The sequence below is a fragment of the Mesoplodon bidens genome, assembly GCF_964165515.1.
Source record: "Mesoplodon bidens genome assembly, chromosome: 4".
Lineage (NCBI taxonomy): Eukaryota > Metazoa > Chordata > Mammalia > Artiodactyla > Ziphiidae > Mesoplodon > Mesoplodon bidens.
In genome coordinates, this window is record NC_138160.1 from 15638921 (window position 1) to 15664767 (window position 25847).

The 25847-nt window shown below is 40.0% G+C and overlaps 1 protein-coding gene across 1 annotated transcript; it reads right to left on the bottom strand.

The window, feature by feature from the left end:
- Nucleotides 1-14718: 14718 nt before the first annotated feature.
- On the bottom strand, nt 14719-16740 carry LOC308615767 (transformer-2 protein homolog beta-like). The gene has a single exon (XM_081231510.1). It carries the CDS (start codon nt 16585-16587, stop codon nt 15721-15723), a length of 867 nt encoding a protein of 288 aa, XP_081087636.1. The 5' UTR covers nt 16588-16740; the 3' UTR covers nt 14719-15720.
- Nucleotides 16741-25847: the final 9107 nt, after the last annotated feature.

Genomic DNA, 25847 nt, shown 5'->3' on the forward strand with positions numbered 1-25847 from the left:
AATCATAAATTAGAATATAATATTTATACCAGTATATGACCAAAATATCCTCTCAACTTCCTGAGCCTGTGAGGGTTGAAAGAAAGAAAGGCCATATTCTTCAATTATGCAATGGATAACTATTAATTTGCTAACATTTTTCCAATGATTGCTTGCTGTAAAAATGTAAAATGGTGCCAGAAGATTTAGCATGTATTATTCACACTGTAATTTTGGTTATTTTCTTTTAGACTTTTTTCCAGTGCATATTTTTTTAGAACAGTTGTAATCATGTTGTACTTACAGTTTACCCTGACTTTTTAAAACCTAGTGTTATAAATGTCACTTATGCTTGTCATAACAAAAAATCTGGAAACACGGTAAATATGCACCATACTCAATGATTCACGACACTCTTAATGGCATTAGTTATGAAAATATATTTATTTAACAATCCCCATATAACTGGCTATCTAGACTCTATTTTTTGTTATGTTATTATGAAGGAAACAAATATTGCAATGTATGTTTTTTTTTTTTTTTTTTTTGCGGTAGGCGGGCCTCTCACTGTTGTGGCCTCTCCCCTTGCGGAGCACAGGCTCCAGACGCGCAGGCTCAGCAGCCATGGCTCACGGGCCTAGCCGCTCTGCGGCATGTGGGATCTTCCCAGACCGGGGCACGAACCCGTGTCCCCTGCACCGGCAGGCGGACTCTCAACCACTGCGCCACCAGGGAAGCCCAGCAATGTATGTTTTTTTATGCACATAGATTCTTCCAGGGTTTTGTCAGTTTTCTTAGGAGAAAATTCTACAAAGGAAATTAGTGGGTAAAAATTTGTAAACCTCTTTTTAATGATATTTGATGTAAAAGGACCTATTTGTTTTCAAGTGTCATTGATTAGCTTAGAAATAAAGGGAGGATTTATTAGATGCAAAGGATCGTGCATGTAACAGTAGGAAGGGAAAGCACATCTGAAGGTTGAAACCAGGGACTTAAATGTCCTAGGGCTCTTTCTGACTATGTCTTTCCAAGGCTCAGCGGTCAGCCTCATTTCATTCATTTGCTGGTCAGCATTTTTTCCCTCCCTCCTCCAGAGGGAACACAGCCTCTCCAAACTCTACGTTTCTACCAGTAACGGGAGACAGGATTTAACTCTAAGAAAAAAGGTCTTAGAGAACTACCTTAATCCTAGCCTGGCTTGGTCCAGGAGCTGCTATGGACCAGTCCACACTGGCAAAATGGGCAAGATTCCATAACAGAGTAAAGGTCTCAGAGGCCGAAGTCTTTTTATTAGGTCCATTTCTAGAGAATGCAGAACTTAGATGAACTAGGTGTCTTTGTTATTTGTGTCCATATATGATCAAATTACCTATCAGTTGGCAATCCTATCAGGAATATATAAACGTACTAGTTTTAGAACTTCTTCACCAGTATTCTATCAGTGTAGTTGAATGGGAGATGCAAGGTCATACAGCATCACTTCAACCCTATTCCACTTGTCATAGTAGGTCACAAAGTTAAGCCATGTCCAAGGAGGGGAGAAATAGACTACCATTTGATGGGAGAAATGGCATGGGTGATAGTTAATTTTATGTGTTAACTTGACTGGGCTATGGGGTGCCAGACATTCGGACAGACATTATTCTAGATGTGTCTGTGAGAGTGTTTCTGGAGAAGATTATTTGAATTGGTCCACTGAGTAAAACAAATGGCCTTCCCTAATGTGGGTGGTCCTCATCCAATCAGTTGAAGGCCTGAATAGAACAAAAAGGATGAGTCATAGGGAACCCCTCCTGCTTGACTGTTGAGCTGGGACATTGGTCTTTCCTGGACTTTGAGTTCAGACCGAAACATTAGCTCTTCTTGATTCTCCAGCTCGCCTGCTTTCGGACTGGGATTTACACCTTTGGTTCTCCTGGTTCTCAGGCCTTTGGATTTGGACTGCACATCAGCTCTCCTGGGTCTGCTGACTATTGACCTTGAGACTTCTCAACCTCTATAATCATGTGAGCCAATTCCTTATGATTAATCTCTTTTTCTCTCTCTCTCCATATCCTATTGCTTCTGTTTCTCTGGAGAACACTCATTCATACAGCATGCATAGACATGGATGGTAGAGATTGTTGGTGACCATTTTTGCAGATATTCTGCCACCAAGGTGGTCAGTGTGAACACTTACCCTCAAGAGAGGGTCTTTCTATTGTTACTTCTTGGTCATGTGCACAGAGCTAGGATTCAGTACTACCAATCAGGTGAGAGGAAACAGAACTATACAATGTCTTATAATGTCAGGTTATATTCCTAAATATGAACATTTAACAAAGAACCTGAGACACTTAAAGAAGATTGCCAGCATGGAAGAAAAGCATCAAGATGAAAATCCAAGGATTAATTCTGGAGGACAAATTCAATGAACAAAACAGAACCTTAAAATGATTATACTTAAGTGCCTATTAGGTTCCTATCACTTCTATAGCAAACTTATTGGCTTAAACAATACACATTTATTACCTCTGGAGGTCAGAAGTCTGGAATGATTTTCACTGAGCTAAGGTCAAGGTGTTGGCAGGGCTCATGACTTTCTGGAGGTTCTAGGTGACAATCTGTTTTCTGACATTTTCCAGCTTCTAGAGGCTGCTTGTGTTCCTTGTGTCACAGATCCTTCCTCCATCTTCAAAGCCAGCAATGGTCATTTGAGTCTTTCTCATACTGCAATCTCTCTGATTTTGACCTCCTATCCTCTTCTTCCCCATTTAAGGATGCTTGTGATTATACTGGGCCCTCCTGGATAATTCAGGATATTCTCCTTATCTTAAGTTTGACTGATTAGCAAAGTTAATTTTATCTGCAACAGTAATCCTCTCTTGCCATGGAACCCAAAACATTCATAGGTTCTGAGGATCAGGACAAGGACATCTTTGGGTGGGTGGGCGGTGGCTTTATTCTGCCCATCACAGTTCCTAGGGAATTTTGAGAAGAAACACAATTCTCTGAAAATAGGAAGTCAACAGTTTTTTCTTGATTTGGTAACATTTATATGTTGGCAGAATCTCAAACATATTAGGTGCTCAATAAATAATTGTTTGTTGGATGGTTGGAGGGGAGAGATAGAAGACAGTAGTAACTGGACCCTGTGAATTTTGCAGGTCTTTGTAACATGGATGAATATTAGGAACACATGTGAATGTATCACTGGAGACCTCCTGTGAATGAGGAGCTATAGAGCAGGACTTTGTTTTCAGATGTTTGCTTACCATATGATATTTGGGAGGAACATGGACAATACCCTGGGGAATTTGAAGTAAGTGAGTGATACTTATTAGAAAGGAGGTGAAACATCTAGGATCATAACTTGCATTATATATGGTCTGGGTCAGAAGTGCCTTATTCATGTATTTAAATTATCTAAGGATGGTGAGAGGGTAGAAGAGAATATTCATTCTGCTTTGTTATAGATGTGGATGATGACTGGGCTAAATGAATCAACTTCAAGGTCCAAAATAGGCAATTAGGAAAGGCTGACATGCCCATGGAAGCCAGTTTAAAAGTTTTTCCAAATTTGTTGTGTGGTGTAGGCAATAGTGTAGATGCTCCATAGAAGCACTTTTTCTTTTTATTTCTTCAACATAAAAACTATTTTCCCCTCTGGTCTGAGTGCGATGCTCTGTTAGTTTATGATGCATCAACTTTACAGAGGATATCTGCTTTATTTCTTTTTAAAATTCCATGAACCTTGAAATAAATTCTTTTTATTTAGTATTCTCCATATATGTGTAAACAAAATGTTCTACTGAATCTAAACAACCAGAGCTTTAAATTTTGAACAACTATGAGAAAATTGAGATTTTCTCAAACCAGAGATTCAAGAAAAAAAAAAAAAAACACATGTAAACTCTACTGTGGTTCTCACTCCCTTCTCACTCCCAGAGCTAGCTAGCTTTAACGACTAGCCATTCAATTGAGTTTCTCTCAGGATCTAGGGCAGAAAACTGCACTTAAAAACCCACTGGGATGTTTTTTGTTTGGTTCAGGGTGAGTAATGTTGACATATGATAGAGGATATCTTTTGAATTATCTCAAGTATAAGAGCCTTAGTTTTATGAGCAGGGAGTTTCAGTATGTTTTGTGTCATGAATAATCCTCCATGACATGGTCCATGACCCTTTAACATTTTGGAACACAGGAAAACTTTTAAGTCTTAATAAAGTAAACAAGTAGCAGTATGTTGTTACTTTTTTGTTCCAACTTGAAGTATTATACTTCAGACTCTGAATTATATACAGGAATTTATATGTGGTTTTATCAATACATTTAGCTTCACGAATATTGTAGGAAATGAAGCTTGATGTTCTGCTTCATAATGACATATATATCTATACACGTATATTTTTATCATAAACTTTTTATTTTGGAATAATTTTAGGTTTGCAGAAAAGTTACAAAGAGAGCATAGAGAGTCTCATATACCCCTACCCTGGCTTCAAATTCCCCCTTATATCATTATCTTACATTACTGTGGTGCATTTGTCAAAACTAAGTAACCGACGTTGCTACGTTCTTATTTACTAAAACTCCAAAGTATATTTAGATTTCACCAGTTTTTCCTTAATATCCTTTTTGTGTTCCAGGATCTCATCCAGGATACCCCACTGCATGTCTCCTTCGTTTCCTCTGTTCTGTGATAGTTTCTCAGCATGTTCTTTTTTTTTTCAGTTATATATATATATATATATACACATATATATTTATGTATAAAGAATATATATAAATATATATATATATAAGAATATATATATTCTTTTTCAGATTCTTTTCCATTACAGGTTTTTACAAGAACTATATTGAGTATAGTTCTCTGTGCTATACAGTAGGTCCTTTTTTGTTATCTATTTTATATATAGTAGTGTGTATCTGTTAATCCCAAACTCCTAATTTATCCCTCCCCTGCCCCACTATTCCCTTTGGTTACCATAAGTTTGTTTCCCATGTCTGTGAAGTATTTTCTTGTTTTTTATTTTCTTGATAGTTTTGAGAGTATTGGTCATATATTTTATAGAATATTCCTCAATTTTGGGTTTGTCTGATGTTTTCCTCATGATTAAACTAGGTTATGGGTTTAGGGGCAGAAAACCAGAGAGGAAATGCCCTTCTCATCACAAAGTATCAGGGGTTACATGATGTCCGTGACTCACTGTTGGTGACGTTAATTTGATCACTTGGTTAAGATCATGCTTACCAGGTTTCTGCAATGTAGAGTTACTATTTTCTTCTTTCTTTGGAAGCAAGTGGCTAAATCTAGCTCACATCTAACAGAGTGGAAGGATTACGCTCTACCTCCTGGAAGAGGATATGTAATCTACATACATTATTTGGAATTCAAAATCATATTTTGATCGTGTTTTTACTTTAAGGATTTTACCCTCAGTAGACCTGTATTTTGTGTGTGTGAAGAAAGGAAGTACCATGTACAAAGGCCTTAGTGCAAGCTCTTTCTTATTGTCTCTGTCCCGAGTAAAGAGTGGGTGTCTGTGGGCTTCCCTGGTGGTGCAGTGGTTGAGAATCCACCTGCCAATGCAGGGAACACGGGTTCAAGCCCTGGTCCGGGAAAATCCCACATGCCGCGGAGCAACTAAGCCTGTGCGCCACAACTATTGAGCCTGCCCTCTAGAGCCCACGAGCCACAACTACTGAGCCCGCATGCCACCACTACTGAAGCCCATGTGCCTAGAGCCTGAAAGCTACAACTACTCAGCCTGCAAGCCACAACTACTGAGCCCACGTGCCACAACTACTGAAGCCTGTGTGCCTAGAGCCCGTGCTCTGCAACAAGAGAAGCCACCGCAATGAGAAGCCCACACACTGCAACAAAAACACAAAGCAGCCAAAAAAAAAAAAAAAAGAGTGCGTGTCTAATGCCATAGTGACACCCTTGAATCTTTTGTCTGAAGCACCGAACCATATTGATGTATGCAGGATGTATGAAGGATTATGGTGGAAGTAAGTGGAAGGAGATTTGAACATTCTTTGGAAAGTATTCAGATGAAGTGAGGCTCAATTCTAAATACGGAATATAATAAACTCATTAACTTTAAACCAAAGTTAGGGTATGACAGACCCCACATAGTCACACATTTGTATGTCTCAGTTTCCGTCGCATCTCCTCCCACACACACCGAGTGGCCTGCTGACAGTTAGGTTCTACAATGATGTGCATCACTGTCCCCTCTCTTGGAACTTAGCATCCATTCATAGAGCAGATGTTAACGGTTAAACTGTGTCCCTCCAAAATTCAAATGTTGAAACACTAACCCTCAGAATGTGACTTTATTTGGAAATAGGGTCTTTGCAGACGTAATTAGTAAGATGAGATTATTAGGGTGGGCCCTAATCTATTTCACTAGTGTCCTTACAATAAAGGGCAATTCTGTTACCAGACACACACACTGTGAGAATATCACATGAAGATTAAGGCAGAGATCAGGGCAATGCTTCTACAAGCCAACAACACCAAAGATTTCTACCAAAGAAAGCACCGGAAATTAGGTGACAGGTATGGAACAGATAGATTCTCACAGAGCCCAGAAGGAACCAACCCTGATAACCCCTTGATCTTGGACTTCTAGCCTCCAGACCTATGAGACAATAAATTTCAATTGTTTTAGCCACTTAGCTTTTTGTACTTTGTTACAGCATCTTTAGCAAACTAATACAGTAAATAATTGAAGTTGGACTGAGCAACCCAGCTTTTGTGGCTCAAACCTTGGTTGGTTGTAAATCTTTTTCTTGGTCATAGACTCCAGAAGGAATCTGCGACTTCTCATTTACTATAAGCCTTTCACAACGGTACACTTCTACTAAATGTTCATTTAAGATTGTTCATATTAAATTTGTATTATTTCTGGCCATATATAAGGTCTTTGCCTTCCAAAATCTCCTTCAAATCCTGACAGCTATTGTGATGACAAGCTAATGCTGGTTTTGGTAGTCAAAGTCCTGCCCCCTTAGTGGGTGAACCAACAGTTGAGGTGTTCAGCTGTGCATGATTTGGTCATAGGTAAGGTGAGCTGCATGCTTTCCTGATAAAGCACTGTTACCTTTCAGGGTGGAATAAGATGTGGTTATTCATCTAGCATTTGAATTGACAAGTTTTCTGCATTTTCTATTAGAATCAAGCACACACCATTCTTCCAGTCAGCCAGCACTGCACTAACCATGGCTCCACACCCCACCTGTGGCTTGGGCAGGACAAAGGTGTGAATAACTCCATACAGCTGTGCCTGGCACCTAGTGGGCCAGGAAAATTGGCTCCCAACTCATTTAGGGACCAGAATATACTCAGTTTCCATGAAAGAATTAATTACTTAAGTGATGGACTGGGGAGCGGAGAAAAAAGGTGGCGGGTGATTATATTCATTAAAGGGATTTGAAAATTAACTCCTTGAAAGATATTATTATATACTAGTACTTCTCCAGAAAAGTTCAACTTATTTCTTAGGCTTGCCTAAGTATCATTATGTCTACTTAGCGTTTAAAGGAATGGCAATGTGGAAATGAAGGAAAAATTCATAGGTGCACCCTCTCCCTCCCCTACTCTAAAGTTTAAGTCAAATGTAATTGAAACTAACATTTCCCAAGGAAGGTAACTTGCACATTTGAGTAGGCAAATGAAAACTTGGCATTTTTGTTTATTTTCAACAAACTGTTGTCAAGTACACTTTTGGTAGCTTGAGGGCTGTGGAAGGTGAAACAGGCTGCCTCAGTCCTCAGATGTGCCCCCTTTAAAGGACGAAATATAACATGGGTAAGATGGTGCTCCCTAACTATGGAGGGTGAATACGGCTAGTGAGAGACCACTGGGCAATGGATTCTATACACTCTTTAATCGAGGGTTACCAGGTAGGAGCAGATGCAACTTTCAGGCTTGGGTAGCATATATGCTGCTGAATTCACTTCTGATATTTTATAACAGGCTTTTCATTTTTAGAGCAAAATTTCTAATTCATCTCCAAATGTGCCTGTTCCATCTCTTTTTTAAAAAATAAATTTATTTATTTATTTTAGTTTTGGCTGCGTTGGGTCTTTGTTGCACAAGGACTTTCTTTAATTGCGGCGAGCGGGGGGCTACTCTTCGTTGCAGTGCTTGGGCTTCTCGTTGTGGTGGCTTCTCTTTTTGCAGAGTACCGGCTCTAGAGCACAGGCTCAGTAGTTGTGGCTTGCGGGCTCAGTAGTTGTGGCACGCGGGCTTAGTTGCTCTGTGGCATGTGGGATCTTCCCGGACCAGGGCTCGAACCTGTGTCCCCTGCCTTGGCAGATGGATTCTTAACTGCTGCACCACCAGGGAAGTCCCTCCATCTCTTTTTATAGTGAGGGTATTTTTAATAAAAGGGCCACCAGTTCTGATTTCTTCAGCTGGCAATTCCTTATCTCCTATCTGGAGATTACTGCAGAGTCTGGATGATCTGGAGGGTGTTTGAGGCAGTCTTTCATTCTCAGAATGGCACCAAACCTTAAACTGGGAGGTGCTGAGGGAGACAAAGAAAGCATTTCTGACAGCAAAATGAGCTAAGATAATTAAAAAAAAAAAAGGGGAGTGGGGACCTAAATACAGGCTTCCCCCACAGTCTGAAAGCACAGGTTCCTAGGAAGTCTTTCGTAAGCTGAAATGGTATAAAGTGAAGAAGCAACTACCTTAGGACACATCTTGCTAACAGATGCACAGAATAAATCCAGATGAAGCACAGATGCTCACAGACACAGTTCAAAGCTATGGCGGCTTTGATGCTGAGATACTGAGTGTGGTTCTGGCGGAAGGAGCTGGGCGGGGCCACCCTCCCTGCTCAGCGGCCGAGCTGCCTCTATAAAGGCTCACTGTGAAATTAACGCTGAACGTTCTTTTCACTTTTCTTCTTTTTTTTTTTTTTTGTAAAATCAAAAATCTTCTTTGGATTTCTTTAGGTTAGTAAAAACAGGTACTAATGTAGGTCTTTCCTGAAAGCGAAGTGGTATAAGACAAACTTTGGGGGATACCTGCACCCCAGTGTGGTGAAATTGTCGCTTATCAGAGCGGAACCCAGCAGCACAGCCTTCTGCTGGAGCCGGCCTGAGAGCTAAAGGAAGAGAGGGGCAGGGAAAGAAGCTTAGAGAAGAGGGCAGATGTAGAGTAAAATAAAGCAGTGCAAAATAAAATAAAATAAAATAAAATAAGGGAGGCACAGCCTGGTGGAAAGGTACAAACGGTGACCGGCCCAAAATGAAGATGATGATTTACCCAGGCTATCAGTGAATAGCAGGCAGTGAGCGTGGCGGACGGCAATTGCCCGGTCTGGGTAGAGGAAAACTCACCATGCTCTATGTCTTGACTCATCAGGATCTGATTATATTATAGCATGATAAAATACTTGCTCATAATTAAGATCTTTAGCTATCAGGAAACGTTTGAATTATGCTTGTATATTTTACTAAAGAAAGAAAAGAAATTTATAATAAGTAAGATATTTAATGTAAAAGTGAAAGTTTGAGTGAAAGGGTTAAATTCAGTGATACGTGAAAGTGTTCTCTAGAGCCTTCTCTTCCTTGAAATGTTGAAAAATGGATGTGGAAATTATGTTGTCCTTTACTATTGAGATAAAAAATTGAAAATTAAATTTCGAGGGAAAAAATCATTGCCTTGAAATTAGTACCTACACAGTGGGGGCAGTTTGTGAGATATAAATGGTGAAGAATGAAAGAAGTAAAAATAAAGATGACATAAAACTCACACACACACACAAACACACACACACTCACTTGATCAATGTTCTTCTGTTTCACGTTTTAATTTCCCTTCCCTTGCCTTTTTACAGAAAGAGCTATATTTGCTACTCTTCCTGTTTCAGGATTTCTGAGTATGAAATCTACCAGAAGATAGATGGACTAGTTGGAGAGAAGTCGGTTTGTGTAATGAAATTCTTAGCAGAATGTGTGTCTGTTCCGAGAAAGCTCTTTTATCTGATACCCTCACCACTTACGTGACTTATCCCTCTCTCCATCCTCCCCCATTTCAAGATGGCTTTAAGCACACATTTCTAGGGCTTTGTGGGGTCATGTATTATTGATAAGACATCATTTTCTCCATTCCCACAGGGCACTGCCTGACTCCTGTGGTGAGCTAGCACTTAAGCAAGGGGAAGTCGGTGAGTAAGAGTCTGTTATTTCATCATCCCAGCAAGCAGAACCACTGTTTCCCTACCTGCTGTTTACTGACTAGATGGGCCCCGACAAACCTCATTAGAACAGGAAGTCCGGGATCTGGAATTCAACGTCCCCTCATCTCTGGTCCCCTTGGAAGGAGTGATTACTGAGCCCCAGCAGATAGTTTTGAAGGAGCAGGGAGAAACAGTTGGCAGGGATCAAGGCCATTGCAAAGGGACTGGGTGGTTGTCACCCAGGAGACCCCTGGAATGCTTTATTTGTCTTCTCGCTTTTAAAATTCAGGCGTGTGAGACACATGTCTGGGATGTGCAAAATGTGGACGGGACAGGTAAACATTTAGACAGTGGACAGATAAAGGCCCAAGAATGCGAATTCCTTGAGCTTGGAGGGAGCTCTGTGTTTGCTCTCTGACAGTTGTTTATTTGTGTTCAAGGGTCTTACAAGTGAATCCCAGGGTGGGACAATAATAAGTGACCCATGGAGCATCAGCTGCCGATTGGGCTGTGGGTGCTGAAAAATTTATGGACATTTTGTGGGTGCATAGATTTTTTTAAACTGCAGTAGTTCTGTGGCGATTCTTTGGCAAATTTTGAAACAAGTTATAGAAGCAACCAAATGAAATTTTCTCTCTTTTTTCCCCCCAAAGAGTTACAATGAGCCACATTTAGTTTTGAAAGCACTATCTCACTTTGTTTTAGGGATAAGAGTGAAGAAAATTAAGTATTATCTACAGTGGATCTCTGAATGTGGGTGAGAGAAAAAGCAAAGCCCTGGGTCATTTTAATTGAGCAAGACCGAGATTTAGAGATTTGGGGTCATAATAGGGTCATGAAGTCATTGTTGTAAAGCTCCTTCCATTGTCATCGAGGAATCTGACGTTCCTGGTGACAATAACCAGGTTTCTTGAATCGTAGCGCCTGCTTCAGGTGTTGAGAACTCCTCACCACCTGGAGTGGAGCACAATGAGGCCAAGGGGGCTCAGGGGACAGAGCCAGCAGGGACCGATTTTGGAGGAACTGAATAAGTGAGGGGCAAGGCAGGGAGGCAACCAGAAATGCCATTCAAGGAGTCAACACCATAATCAGGATGAAGGGGACAGAGTCTTCCAAGACCACTTCAGGACAAAACTCCCATTCCACTTTCAGAGTTAGAGATAGGAAAAATGTGTTATTTTCTATGTGAGTTGAGGTGAGCGCTCAGCTTAGCAGACCTGCCCTGGTTTCAACCAGACTCACCAGACCACTGAAGGACCTGCCAGAATTGTTGCAAAAGACCCAAAAGGTCACTTGTGCTGCTAGTTTTCCAACACCCTGCCCCAGAGCTCTGGGGTGTGCCTGGAGGGAGAAGGGAAAGACCAAATCTTCATGTTGCCTTTACCAGAGCTGTTATGTCTTAGATTGTTTCTATGAGGGTTCTCAGTAAGATTTCCTTTGGGGAAAAGACAGAGTTCTGTCCATTAATAAGGTGTTTGAAAAATCTAATCTCTTCTCATTTTACAAATGAGGAAACTTGAGACCCAGAGAGGTTAATTGACTAATGTGGGAATCCACAATTAATGGCACAGATTGAGTTTCAACTCTAATCTTTTGACCACTAGGGTGCTGGTGGTGATTTTAAAGACCTGGTATAGGGAAAACTCTAAGTGCTGTATGTACTAGATCTAATTTTATTTTAAGCTACAAATGCTTACATGACAGTTATCACCCATATTTGTGTGTAATGTCTATTTAATAACATGATAGTAATGTGTTGATTGCATGAAATTAATGAATTCTTCTTCTTATTATTGTATGGTAATTCTAAAGATCTGTTTTGCTCATTTGCTTTCTGTATGAAAATGGAACCAAGCTCAAATATCTTGTGTGTGTGTGTGTGTGTGTGTGTGTGTGTGTGCTTTTATTTGGCCACATCGCTGCATGAGGGATCTTAGCTCCCTGACGAGGGATTGAACCCGGGCCCTCAGCAGTGAGAGCTCTGAGCCCTAACCACTGGACAGCCAGGGAATTTTCAAATTTATTATTTTAAATAATTCAGTTGATAACTAAAATTTTAACCAAATGGTGAGTCTCTTCACATTTTATACAACACCCCTTCAGAAAGAGACATAATTATCTTTGTTGATTCTTTAAGGTTTATAGGAAAACTTACATTTTTCCCTTTTCCCTTCTCTCTTTCAAATTGAAAGCCTAGCCTCATTTGATCATCCTCCATTCAACTATTAAATATCGTCATCATCTTTGTGTACTTACAATACAGTGTTTATCTTCGATAAGAAAGAAAAATGCAGTCACTATCTAGGGGTGAGTTGTAACACCTGAAAGTATTAGCAGACTAATATAAAGCTATAATTGGAAAATTTTAAACTTGAAACTACTGATATTTTTCAGTTTCCCTAGTGTTAGTTCTCAATATTTTATGGAAAGTATCCTCAAGGCTTGAACTAGCTACCAGATTCCTAATATTGTCTTAGGTGTTGCAGTTACAAATGTGAGCTCCCTGCTTTAGGCAGTGTATGCTGGACATGTACAAAGAATGTTCTCGAAACCAGGAGGAAGAGCAAATAAACTACACTGGGCAGATGGGGCACGGAAAGGCTTTCAACAGGAATGGATACTTTAAGACCAGTTTTGAGGAACTGAACAGGAATAAACTAAAGGAGGGAAAGCAGAACAAAAGACACACCGCTTAAGAAGCCTGAAGCCACATTGGAAAAACATGTCCTTCAGGATGTCTGTAAAGAAATCCTGGTTGTGGTGCTAAGAAAGAAACTGAGTCAAGTTGGGCAGTGGATGGATTGCAGAGGGCTCTATGAGCCAAGGTGAGAGTTTAGATGTTAAAATATAGGGCAAAATAATGAAGAAGTTGAAGCATGGAGTGACATGAAGAACAGGAGTTTGTGGTAATAGAAGGCAAATTTCAATTAAAGATTTCAGAGAAAGGATAAATCCCTACAGTTGCCCTGGAATGAGGTGTCTAAGTTGGGTTTAGAGGGAAAAGTCTATGCAGTTGAGGAGATCAAGGATACTAAGTACCAGAGTGTAAGATCAATCGTCTATCTTAAGCCATGGATGTCATACACAGAGTTTTTAGGGATAGAGGTAGAGAAGAAAAAGTAGCGGGTAGATAACCAAATTCTCGACAAATGTCAGGGAATTTGACAGAAGAGATCGCTAGGGCTAGATAATGTAAGTTTCAACACTGATGTTTTTATTTCCAGGTGGGGGACCTCTGGTCTGTAGGAGCAATGAGAAAGTAGCAGGAAGCCTTTCTCCCTGAGGTTCTGTGTACACGGAATTGGGTGGGAAGCCAAGCTGTCTTCTCTTGAGAGACGGTTGAGATATGTCAAAGTTTAAGGGAAGAGAGTCCGAATTTTTCACCTACATGATTCTAAGTCTCAGGCAAGTAGTTGCTCGGTAAATGATTATTAAATGTGGCATAAAGAGTTAAGACTGTTCTCTGGAGAAACAGATCCTAATTACCGAATTTTTTAAATACTTTTCCTGGACTCCTGAGATATTTGCAGTGTTACTTTACATGCTACTGTATCTCTAATCTTAGCACAAAATGTTGACTTCTATCCATTTGCTTTTAAGGGCACTGCCCTTTTGTATTCATGATTTCATGAACATTTGCTCATTTTTTTTTTTTTTTTAAATCTAAGAAAGCTTTAATCATGGGAACAAAAGGTTCCACAGTGTGCACAGTAAGTCTTAAAGGGACCTGTTTGTACCAAATTCTACTGTGAGGGAGTGACCATTTACCTTCCATACGCTTGGTCTTCAAAATTCTTATGCTTATATACTGTTTTATGGCTTACAAAAACCTTTTGTAAACCAGGTGACCACCATCATAGCACACTAACAGATTACTACTTGCTTTTTTATCCCAGAACAGGATGGCGTCTCACCACTCTTCAGCCTATCTCAACCTGTCCAGTAAGTTTGGCAAATTTAGGCCTACAAATAATGCCTACACTCCATTACCAGTATTTTTAATCATCTGGTTACCCAGATTAGAGGCAGAATGACATCATTATTAAGAGTACAGAGTATGGATTGAGACTGGTCAAGTTCAGATCCCAGCATTGCTGTTTTAATAGCTGTTTGACCTAAGGTAAATTACTACACCATTTTGATTGATGCAGACTGAACATATTAATATATGGGAAGTGCTTTACAAAGTACCTGGGACACACTATACTGTATTTAAGTAATAATACAAAGGTCAGCAGGCTAACAAACTTTAATTACCTGCCTATAGCAATTTCACTAGAATTGACCATGAAAATTAACTAAGAAGAATATGCATTTCAGGCACCTTCAGGGAAAGTGTGGAGACTAGAGTTATTTTAATATTAACACGATCTGCAAGTGGAGATGATCACTCCAATACCTAGTTACTCACTTCGATTTATCTGCCAGGAATACACAATTTATCTATTTAAAACACCAATAATAACAAAAAGAATACAAATGAGTCCAAAGGAACTCTTAATTATATATGTAGCAAGGTTAAAACAAAATCTTTATAAACTGAGTTGTACCAGCCTTTTACTCTTTTCATTTGCGTTTATTTAAACACAGTTCTCAAAACATTTGAGTGAAATTGGGCCTCCTTTGGTAAGCAAAGGACCTGAAAATAATATTTAAAAAATGAACAGGCAAAGTCTTCAGTTCATCCACAACACAGGTGTAGTGTTCCCTTCTCTTTTTCTCAAACTCTGAAGCACCCAGTTTTTCCATATAATCTAAAAGCTAGAAGAACAAGAGTACATTTGTGGTGGAATGTATTGTCACTTGCTGATAACTAGTTGAAATACCATTATCCCCTTGTAACAGCTTTAAGAAATAGCCTTTTAAAGGCATTCATTGTGTAACTCTTATCTTATTCCCTGCTATATATATAATACAGATTATATAAACGCCGACAAATTCACATTTATATTAAGCATTAAGCATTTGCTGTATTGAAAGATCTTTAGGCCTAATACTAGCAGTATAGAGTTACAGAGCATAATTTTTATCACTTAATTGCAGGTATATTAAGTATGGTATGTTTTATGGACTGGAGGAAAACGGGCATTTTTGTCTTGAATTTACTACTGACAGTCTATTCTGAACAGTTCTGCTAACCATTGATATGTTAGAAAGAAAAGTAAAAACCAAACTTTATTGTTGCTTTTTGCCATTTGGTAGCTCATTTTACACACAGGCTTCGATCTTCAGAATACCCTGGATTCAGTAGAAAAACCATTTAAATGAAGTTTTGTACAATAGAAACTTCTCAGCAGTCAAAATTTAGACTGTAAAAAAATACATGCAAAACATACTTTTCTGAAAACACTTAACTTTGAACAAAGCACCGAACTACACAAATGCAGAATGAAAACAGCATTTCAACTCCACCAAAAGTAGTCATCATAAAAGGTGTAAAAGTCACCTAACTTCACTAGGCACTGTTCACTTTTTAAACAGGAGACAATAAAAAATATTGTCCACAAACAATATCCCAACTCTAGGGCAGGTTTCAGAAAGTCTTCAACTTCATGCTTTAATAGCGACGAGGTGAGTATGATCGAGATCTGGAACGTGATCTGTATCCTCCACGACTATAGTAGGGAGATGGTGACCGTCTTCTGTATATCTGATCCCTGTCTTGAGCAGCTCTCCATCCTCCTCCTCCTCCACCTCCTCCTCTGTATGACCTGCTGTAATAGTCCCGATCATCGTAGCCTCGATCATATCCCCTGTCGTAGTAATCTCGACGGCGTGAGCTGCCATAGGTAGGTCTCCCCATGTAAATTCCTGGTGTTGGGGTATGTGGTCTCTTTGTTATAGAGAAATCAACTCTGATCCTACGTCCATCAAGCTCCATTCCATTGGCACACTCTTTCGCTTCCTTGGCATCATCTACATTTTCAAAATATACAAAGGCAAATCCTCTTGAACTTCTAGACTGCTGGTCATATACAATAGACACATCAGCAATTGGGCCATATTTAGAGAACACTTCTCTTAGATCTCTTTCTGTAGTGTATAAGCTCAATCCAAATACTCCAAGACAACAGTTGGGATCAGGATTTGCCCGATTCCCAACATGACGCCTGCGAGTAGACATGGGAGAGTGACTGTGGCTATGCCGTCTTCGATAATCTCTACTGTAAGATCTGCTACGGGATCTTCTATGGGAGCGGGACCGAGATCGTGACCTTGTATAATGCCTTCGAGAACTTCTTCTGGATCTAGACCTAGATTCAGATCTGGACCTGGACTTTGATCTGGAACGCCTGGAATCTTCCTTGGAGCGAGACCTTGCAGGGGTATGCCTTGCAGATTTCCCAGATCCATGAGCACTTCCACTTCTGGAAGCAGAACGGGATTCCCGCTCGCCGTAGTTCTGCTCGCCGCTGTCGCTCATGACTTCTAGCTGCTCTCGCCGCCCGACGTGCTTCAATCGAAGCTGCCAACCTCTTGCGCCTTCTATCTAGAGGCTCAGCCGCAGCCCCGCAACACGCACTGGTTCCCGAGCCGCTGAGGAGAAACGCTCCGCACCGCCTCCGCTCGGGCTCTAAGTCTCCTGCTCATTTTATCAATCTTTACTGAGTGCTATTTTATGTCACATGAAGGAGGTACAAAAGGAAACAAGTTGGAAACTGTCCCTTTTTTCATGGAGCTCATGTTCTAGTAGGTGTGGAATGTTAGTAAGATTAAAAAAAAAACATACTTAATTTGTATCTTTCCTTTAAGTAGCAACCCCCAAATAGGCAACTCTTTATAACAACATTATAACACATCATCTTAAAAGATGAATGTGTAGTACAAGGTATAAATAAGTTAGTATCTATGAGTGATCACTAATCCTTAACCATTAAAGACTCCTGCTTAATCTAACTTGCATTTGCTTTTTATTCTTGAATTCTTAGAATTTGTTACACATTTTAGAAACATGAACTTTGTTCCCTAAGCAATATGGCATTAAAGTCCCTGAATTACTTTGTTTAGTTGTTGAGTTTTCTTCTCACATATTTCTTAGCTGTTTGACACACTGAAGATTTGTCTTTGCCCTTCTTTCTGTTTTCTTTTTTTGGACCTCATATTTCTTTACAAATGGCCTATAGTCATTATTTAGGCCAGTCTCTGTCGTTATATAATTTTTCCCTTTTATAAGAGGAAGTGAATTTTCCTCATTCCCAGTAGAAACTGAGCATGTTAGGTAATTATTTTTTTGATAATTTGCGTTAATCTCCTCCACAGCAATAAACAATCAGAGTTGAAATGAGAAAAAGTTCAGGTTACAACCCAAACTGCTTTTGTAAAAGGTTACATATTTCCTCTAACAAATTATTTAAAAAATAACAATAGCAATGTATTAAAAAGTGAAACTAAAAAATTACAGGTGTAGTAAAACCCCAGTGATTGTTGCAAATTCTGTGAAGACTTGTATGACTAAAATTGTGATTATCACATGTACAGTTTTATTATTTTTAAGCATGTGTACAAAGTTTAAGGAATATTTAAGAGTAATTTTTTATTGGCAAATTAATTTTTAAAGTCATCTTAAATCGTCTCAAATTTTTTTTTTTCCTTGAGAAGGTAGGAAAGTAGCAGGAAGCCTTTTTATATCTACTTTGTTTCACTGAGCTGCAAAAAGGGCACAAGGACCTCAATTATTTTATGACCAAAACATATGTGACTGTGTGTGTACATGCATAGGTGTATATTAACACAGGGCTTCATTAATGACAAGATATATCCTGGATGGGCACTGTTACTTGAATGACAAGCAATTGAATCATTTCCTCTTCTTCTTTGAAAATTATGGAGGATTGAAAAATGATTACCCTGGCTGTTAAGGTAACCATGTGACAGACCATGTGTTCTGGCCAATGAGACATAAGTAGCACTCCACTTTGGGGCTTCTGAGAAAGACTTTGCTCTTCCATGAAAGGGTCAGGTGCAAGAGGAGAGCCCACTGGTTCTACCCCTTCTCTGTCTTCCTGCCCTGAAGGTGGTTATGTGAGAAAGTGCTGGACCAGTGGCAGCCATCTTGATTGGGGCCATGAGACAAAATGCCTAAGAACAAAAATACACCATATTTGGGATGATAGAAGATAAGATAGAAAAAAGATAAAAAGGATAGGAAAAAACTTACCTTTCTGATGACATCACTTTGTTACTTTGTCAAATTTGAACCCACTTACCTCAGGTTTGATCATATGTGAGATAATTAAATGTCGGACTTGCTTAAGCTCCTGCTGGCAGCTAACGCTAACTGATTCATGGTAACATTTTCCTGATTCGTTCCCAGTCTCACGTTTGATAAGGAAGTAAAAGCAGATATTTAAACCCAGGTTTTTGGATTGAAAGCCCAGTGTTTTCTTGGCCTGGCTCTCTTTCCACATAGTCATAATTTGGGAAATAAATACACAGACTGTGAAGTCATAACATATATTATCAGGACTTCCTTGGTGGCGCAGTGGTTAAGAATCTGCCTGCCAATGCAGGGGACACGGGTTCGAGCCCTGGTCCGGGAAGATCCCACATGCCGGGGAGCAACTAAGCCCGTGTGTCACAACTACTGAGCCTGTTCTCTACAGCCTGCAAGCCACAGCTACTGGGCCTGTGTGCTGCAACTACTGAAGCCCGAGCACCTAGAGCCTATGCTTCGCAACAAGAGAAGCCACCACAATGAGAAGCCTGTGTACCACAATGAAGAGTAGCCCCCACTTGCCACAACTAGAGAAAGCCTGCGCGCAGCAACGAAGACCCAATGCAGCCAAAAAAAAAAAAAAAACCCATATATTATCCATTATGCAGACTTTCTTTACTCTTATTTGAAGCCCTATTTCTCTCATAACCCTCTGGAGTCACTCTGCTCATGGTTTCTAACAAGTTCTGGGAATGAATTTTTCTTTGTCATCAAATGTTCTTTTAGTTCATTATGACTTCAGCAAGTTACTGATCTTTATAAAAGGATAATTTATATTAACCTCTTTGCATATTTCACAGTCTTATTGAGTGGGGAGGGGCTTGTAGGGTGGGGCTCAATTTATTACCAACATTCCATTTTTTTTACTAGTGTTTGTTAAATAGATGTTTATTTTTTTGTGCATTGTAAACATTTAATAATGAATACCAATAGGAAAACAGATTAGTTTGTAAAGTTTGTAAAATCACACAATTGATGAAAATTTGGCATGCAAGCATTCATATGAGAGAGAAGACAGAGGTTAAAGGATTGTAATCATGATTGCCTGCCCAGGTTGTCTCTTAACTGGAGAGGGTGAATAGCTTACTTTGGTTCTTTAATAAAGAAACATTTTAATGTACAAGTAAAGTACATATGGGTTTAGTGTTATTTGAACTACAATTAATTTTTTCTATGATATATGACATATATATATAGAAATTACACAGTGAATAAAGACCCATAATGAGACATTACATTTTTGCCTGGCTTTGTCTATAAAAAAATCAGTGTGCTTAACATTTTTATTCAATTTGCAGTGGTAACAGCCTTATATATCATTTTCTTTCAATTGATTTATCTCTTTCTAGAGATCAAGTGTTAAAGATCTCTATGTAGATATTTGGTATTATATAACTGAAATCTTATCATAGGATTTTTCATGTATTCAAAAGAAACCACAGAGATTCTCCAGTGAGAGCATATGGCCAAAACTGGAGGCTAGGAGTCCCTTAAGAACGTGGCTTTAGGAAAAATGCGAAGGCCCTCTGAGTACGCTGTAACACTGAGTTATAAGGGGGTAGAGTAGAGATTTGCAAAAATACTGATTAAGGGCAAAATGACTCCTAAGCTAGTTGAACTCAACTCTTGGTCAATTAAATGTACCGATATATTTAAGGAAGAATGCATTCAACAGTTGGGGGATTGAGGAGACATAAAAGCTTGAGTAGAGGAAATCCAGAGAAAGGAGATCTGTGTGCTGTTCAGTCAAGACTTGTCTGAGAGAGAGGATGCTCTGAACCAGGAATATACTCTATTTCCAAGGACAGGTATATTGTTGTTATTATGATTAATCTCTAGCCTGTACAGGCTGTTTTCAATGTCAAGTGCTACACAATTTTTATATATTTTGCCATTTAATCCTCATAAAAACTCAAGGATGTAGGCACTGTTATTATCCCTATTTTGGAGATGAGGATTTTAAGGCTGAAGGAAGTCAAGTTGTTTGTTTAGGTTCCTACAGCTAGTAAGTGGCGATGCTGGCATTTGAACTTAGAGAGCCTGTACTTGTAACAACAATTTGGCGAATTTATTAGGACAAAAGGGAATTCTCTCCTAAGTTTTGCAAAGAGGGATCTGAGGATTCGAAGCTTATGACTTGCCCAACAGTATGTGTTGGAATTAAGACAATTATTCAAGGTCTCTTGACTCTTGGTTTGATGTGTTTCAGCAAATGAGGACACTTCCTGTGCATGGGGGAGTCATCGAAGGACAGACTAGTACAGATCAGACTGCCTCCAGGGCTGGGGCAACCTTGGAGGACTAGACTCTTTAGAAGGAAGTGACTCTGCATAGCTCACACTTAAGGAGTGGAGAGCTATTTTTCACCTTCTTGAGGACTGATTATCTACATAAACTGTTTGGAATTCTGCTTAATAGATTTGTCTGTTCTACCCCACTGATTTATTTATTCAATTCATTTATTTATATCAGCATGAACTCATGTGTATTTATTTTCTACTTTGGGTTATAATCCAATAGATTTTATTTATTATCTTGTTCAAATTGTTCAGGCTTTGGCTTCTTGGGAGCATGCTCAGTTGGCTCCTGTGTCTTTTTTTTTTTTTTTTTTTTTTTGCGGTACGCGGGCCTCTCACTGTTGTGGCCTCTACCGCTGTGGAGCCCAGCCCAGGCTCCGGACGCGCAGGCTCATTGGCCATGGCTCACGGGCCCAGCCGCTCCGCAGCATGTGGGATCTTCCCAGACCGGGGCACAAACCCGTGTCCCCTGCATCGGCAGGCGGACTCTCAACCACTGCACCACCAGGGAAGCCCGAGAGGTCCTTTTGAAATGCCTGTCATTGTGGACTTTTTTTTTTTTTTGAGTACTTTTTTACTTTCTGACACTACAAGATGCTCCAGGCTCATTTTGAATGTTTCCTGCTTTAGTCCTAGAATCAGATATGTCTCCAAGGAGCCCTGTTTCTTTTCATTGGAGAATGGTATTAGAAACTAAGATCTAGGTGGTGTGAATCACATTTTACACATTTTAAATCGTAGCTACTACTAAGAAATCAAGACAGTGGTTGCTCCTGGGGTGGGGTCGGGAGTTGGTGAGTGGAAGAGGTCCCAAGGAGCTTCAAGGGTGTCCGAGCTGTTTCTCAAACTCAGTGCTGGTTGCATGACTTTCTTCTTTTTATGACAATTCATCAAGCTGTCTGCTTATGTTATGTGCATAATTCTGCTTTATGCTATATCTCAATAAAAATGTATTGAAAATAGAGGAAAAAACAAAACAAAAACTAATAACTAACACTTACTGAGTATCAAGAAGAGAGGCTCTGGAGTTTGAATCCCTGGGTTCAAATAATTTATCTGTGTTATAACCTTCAGCTGGCTACTTAGCTTTTCTATCCCCCAGTTTTCTTAATTTATGAAATAGAGACAGGGTTATTATCTGCTATAGATGGCTGTTGTGCTCATAGAAGCAATCTCTCTCTATATATATACACAGACACATACACAAACACATATATACACTTATGTATATGTACATATATACACGTGTATATATGTGTATATATACATACAGAGTCAATCTCCAACGTTTTCTGATTCTCTGTTTGTGAGTCTGCCTACTTGTTAAATTTTACTTGTAATGTCCAAACCAATATTTATGGTGCTCTGGGGCCATTTGTGAACACTCACAGGGAGGCGACACCTTTGAATTGCTCAGTGCCCGTGCTCCTGGTGAGCTTAAATGAGGCCATGCTCTGCATTCTAGTTTCAGCTTTCATAATATAAAGAAGTGTCCTTTTCTCAATATATATATATATAGTGCCATGTTTTTCACATTTTTGTGCTTTTTGTTGGTGATTTCACTGGTTAGAATGCTCACAGTGCAGCGCTGAAGTCCCTCTGGTCTGGCATTCCTAAGTGCTAGAAGGCAGTGAAGTATTGTATGGAGAAAATAAGTGTGTAGATAAGCTTTGTTTAGTCATGAGTTGTGGTGTCATTGGCTGTGAGATGAATATTAATGAATCACCAACATGTATTAAATAAAGTGTCTTTAAATAGAAACAAGATAATCTATTGATCAGATAATGAAAATGTTGTGACTAAGTGCTTGCAGGAAGCTAACTCTTTATTTCCCCTAAAAGCAATGGTTCATTATTTGCTAATTTAGTGTTTGTGGTGACTTTATAGAATATAAGAGTTACAAATAATGAGAATCAATTATATATATGTAAATATAGATAGATATAGATCTAAATGGACATATGTATACATCTAGATAGATGCACATAGATATTAATGTATTGTCTATCTATACAGATATAAATATATAAAGATATGAGAACAGTGCCTATCAATATAGTAAGCTGGCAATAAATGATAGCTATTTTTATCTAGGTATCTGACTAGGTTGTTCTCCAACCCACAATCACTCCTGGGAAAAATGATGGTGAGTCTTTTGGCCGTAAGAAGTACTTCTCCCCTGTGATGCAGAAGGCACAGTAATAAACAAAGGAAGCCCTTCCTCACTTGGAACTTAGGCTGTATATAAGTCAAAAGACCTCAGCTTACCACTGTATGCACATCCAGCATACAGCACCTAGTACCTAGAAAGTACTCAGTATTTTGTAAACTACCTAAACATCTTCAGGGAAAAGTAAAAGTACAATGGAAGAAGAGCCGAGTCCAAAGTTAAGCCACTATATGAGACGAAGACAGACAAGTAAACAAATGAGTCCTGGGTAAGAGATTTTTATAATGACTTGTCCTTGTCCTGAAACTTAATATTCTATGACTAGATGTCCTGGGTTCTACATAAACATTGAGAAGCCTATCTCATATAGGAAACGAACACACGCTCTAGTTTTCAAGTCAATTAGTGCAATATTCCTATATCTTTTCTAGGTTAAGGAAGCAAATGTGTTCGGATGCGATGCCAGCTAAATACATGATCTGATTGTTCCAGTTATCCTGTGCCAAAAAAAGCAAAAATGGTCTTTCCAGCATTCAATACAGAGTATGGGACGTATCTGGTGTTAGTGTGTCTTGGAAACGAGCCGCTATTCAAAGCTTTCTAGGCAATTTGAATCAGGTTGCTGAGCTTTGAAAAAATCCTACAGCTGAGTTTGGAAGACCAAAGAACTCAAAACCTACACACTCTGGGCTATTGCAAAAGAGCAGTGGAGACATGAAAAGTATGAGGGTGGATTTTAGTGGAAAGGAGGGGCAGAGAAGGGACAATGTCACGGACATTTGCAGCAGAGGAAAAGGGTAAGCCTAGTTGATTTCAATTAAAATGCACAATTTTGGGGAATTCTACAAGGTAGGATTATTTCTTGGAATTTAGGTGCGGTCCAGAACGGTCTAATCACTGAATGTCAAAGCCATACATGGGTCTCTACTAGAATTGTGCCAAAATAAGCATAGTCCTGGAATTCCTCTGGGCAATCTATTTGGACGGTCAAACCATATCACCTAGATGCCTGGTTTCTGGGCGAAAGTTCTGGAAAAATGAATCAGGAAGCCTGCTTTAGCATATATGAGGGTTAGGAGGTAAGGGAGAAAGCCTGTTTAAATAAAATTGGATCTCATGTATAAACTGACTCAAGTGTTTCCAAAGCCCCCTCTTAGCCCTAAAATACAATCATTGTGTGAATGAAATGTGATCTTCTTATTTCATAACAAGAATCATTTTCTCAGCCAAAAAATTAAAAAGTACTACCAGTGTGTCTACACCATACACGGTTCATGATATTTCCTCCTTGAGAGGCAGAATGAATCCTTTTCATGAGGGGGAGCTTTATTCCAGAGCTAACCCAACATCAAGCTGACTGATGCACGTGCGGGGTGGGGCCATGAGGTGCGGTGCTCCGCAATCCCTTTGAGAAAATCTGCTGAGAGGTGGGAGGCTGGTGAGCAATACTAGCACCAGTGAATTGCTGCAAAAGGCCAGTGTCCTCTGATGGGTAAGCTCTGCTCCAGGGCTCACTATCAGCCTGGACAAGATGTTCTCAGAGCCCTCTTCAGGCTGAGGCTCCTTCTTTCCTTTCACAGGTGTCAGAATTGCAGCTCAGTCTGAAGACGGTCTCCAGAATATCCCTCCTCTTTCTCTCTGAGACAGACTGGGACCTGGGACCCTTTCCTGCATTGCTGCAGTGCTTGCACCTGGACAAACCTCTCCTTGAGCTACAAAATACAAAGAAACTATAAGGTACTAAAAATAATTGCATGCATGAGCAGTTGGGGCAAATTCTGGTCAACAAAATACAAAGAGACCAAAAAACCCAACTGCCACTACTGAAGTGAACGAAGGCAGGGGGTCGGGAGCAAAAGCAGAGTACTGGGCATGGCCCTAAACACAACACCACCAAAGGGGGGTGTGTAAATCACCTCAATCACCCACGCTGGCTTGACCCTTGGACACACCCTTACCCTCACCCCATATAGGAAACAAGCTTGCCCTCCCTCAGCCAGGGAGCAAGCAGTGGAACCTGTTGTTTGTTCTTGCTTACCCTTGCTGCATCTGAGGCCCCAGTGAAGCCTTGCCTGAATTTCCTTCCTGGCATCTGATCAATTTCTATTGATTAATGAGGCCAAGAGCCCTGGTCAGTAACATATCTTCCCCTTGCTCCTTCATTGGGATTCCCCCTCCACTACCATCCAAATCTCAAATATCTAATTTCATCTTCCTGTCTGCTTCGTGGAGATCATGGACTGACATACATGAAAGAAGGATTTGTTAAGTAAATAAGACATGAGGAAGGAGGAGGGGGATGGTCTATATATTTCTGACTCTGGTCACCAGGTGCTCTTTTTAACTGAGGACCTGATGGAGCTGTTAGAATTGTCAGGTAAGAGATGACACAGACTAGCCTCCCTTCTTGGGCAGTGCCCAGGAGGGACAGGTGACCCACACTGATGTGGGCTGGGACCCAAGGATCCTGGCTCCATGTTGGAATATTAGCTAATTTGGGGTGAGAAGGAATAGACTGAGAGTCACACCACCTCCAGCCCCCCCCACTTTCTCAACTGAGACCTAGGTGAGAAGCCAGCTTAGGGGAGAAAGACAGGTTGTATGCCCTTCCCCCTTCCCACTGAGGGTTCTGGGTGTGTACTCCTGTCACCTGGAAATCCCAGAAAATAATGGTAAAATCATATTGGCTTTTCTGTCCGAGGGACCGTGGAGGCAGACTCTAGGGGAAATCTTACTTTAACCCCAGCTCAGCCCACTTTTCTCTCAGTGAGGAAAGGGCTGGCTAAGTAGGTGATTCAAAGTTAGGTTTCACAAATGTATACATTCGTGAGTGACCTTTCCTCAGAAATGGGGAAATACTTTCATAATTCAGGAAGGCATGCTGAGTTAGGAGTTAGAAGCTCTGGTTATTACACAAACCCACTGGGTATCTCTCTCAAGCCTCTCTCACCCTCAGTGTCCTTTGCTGTCAGATGAGTGGATCTGTGATGCAGTGTGGGTTT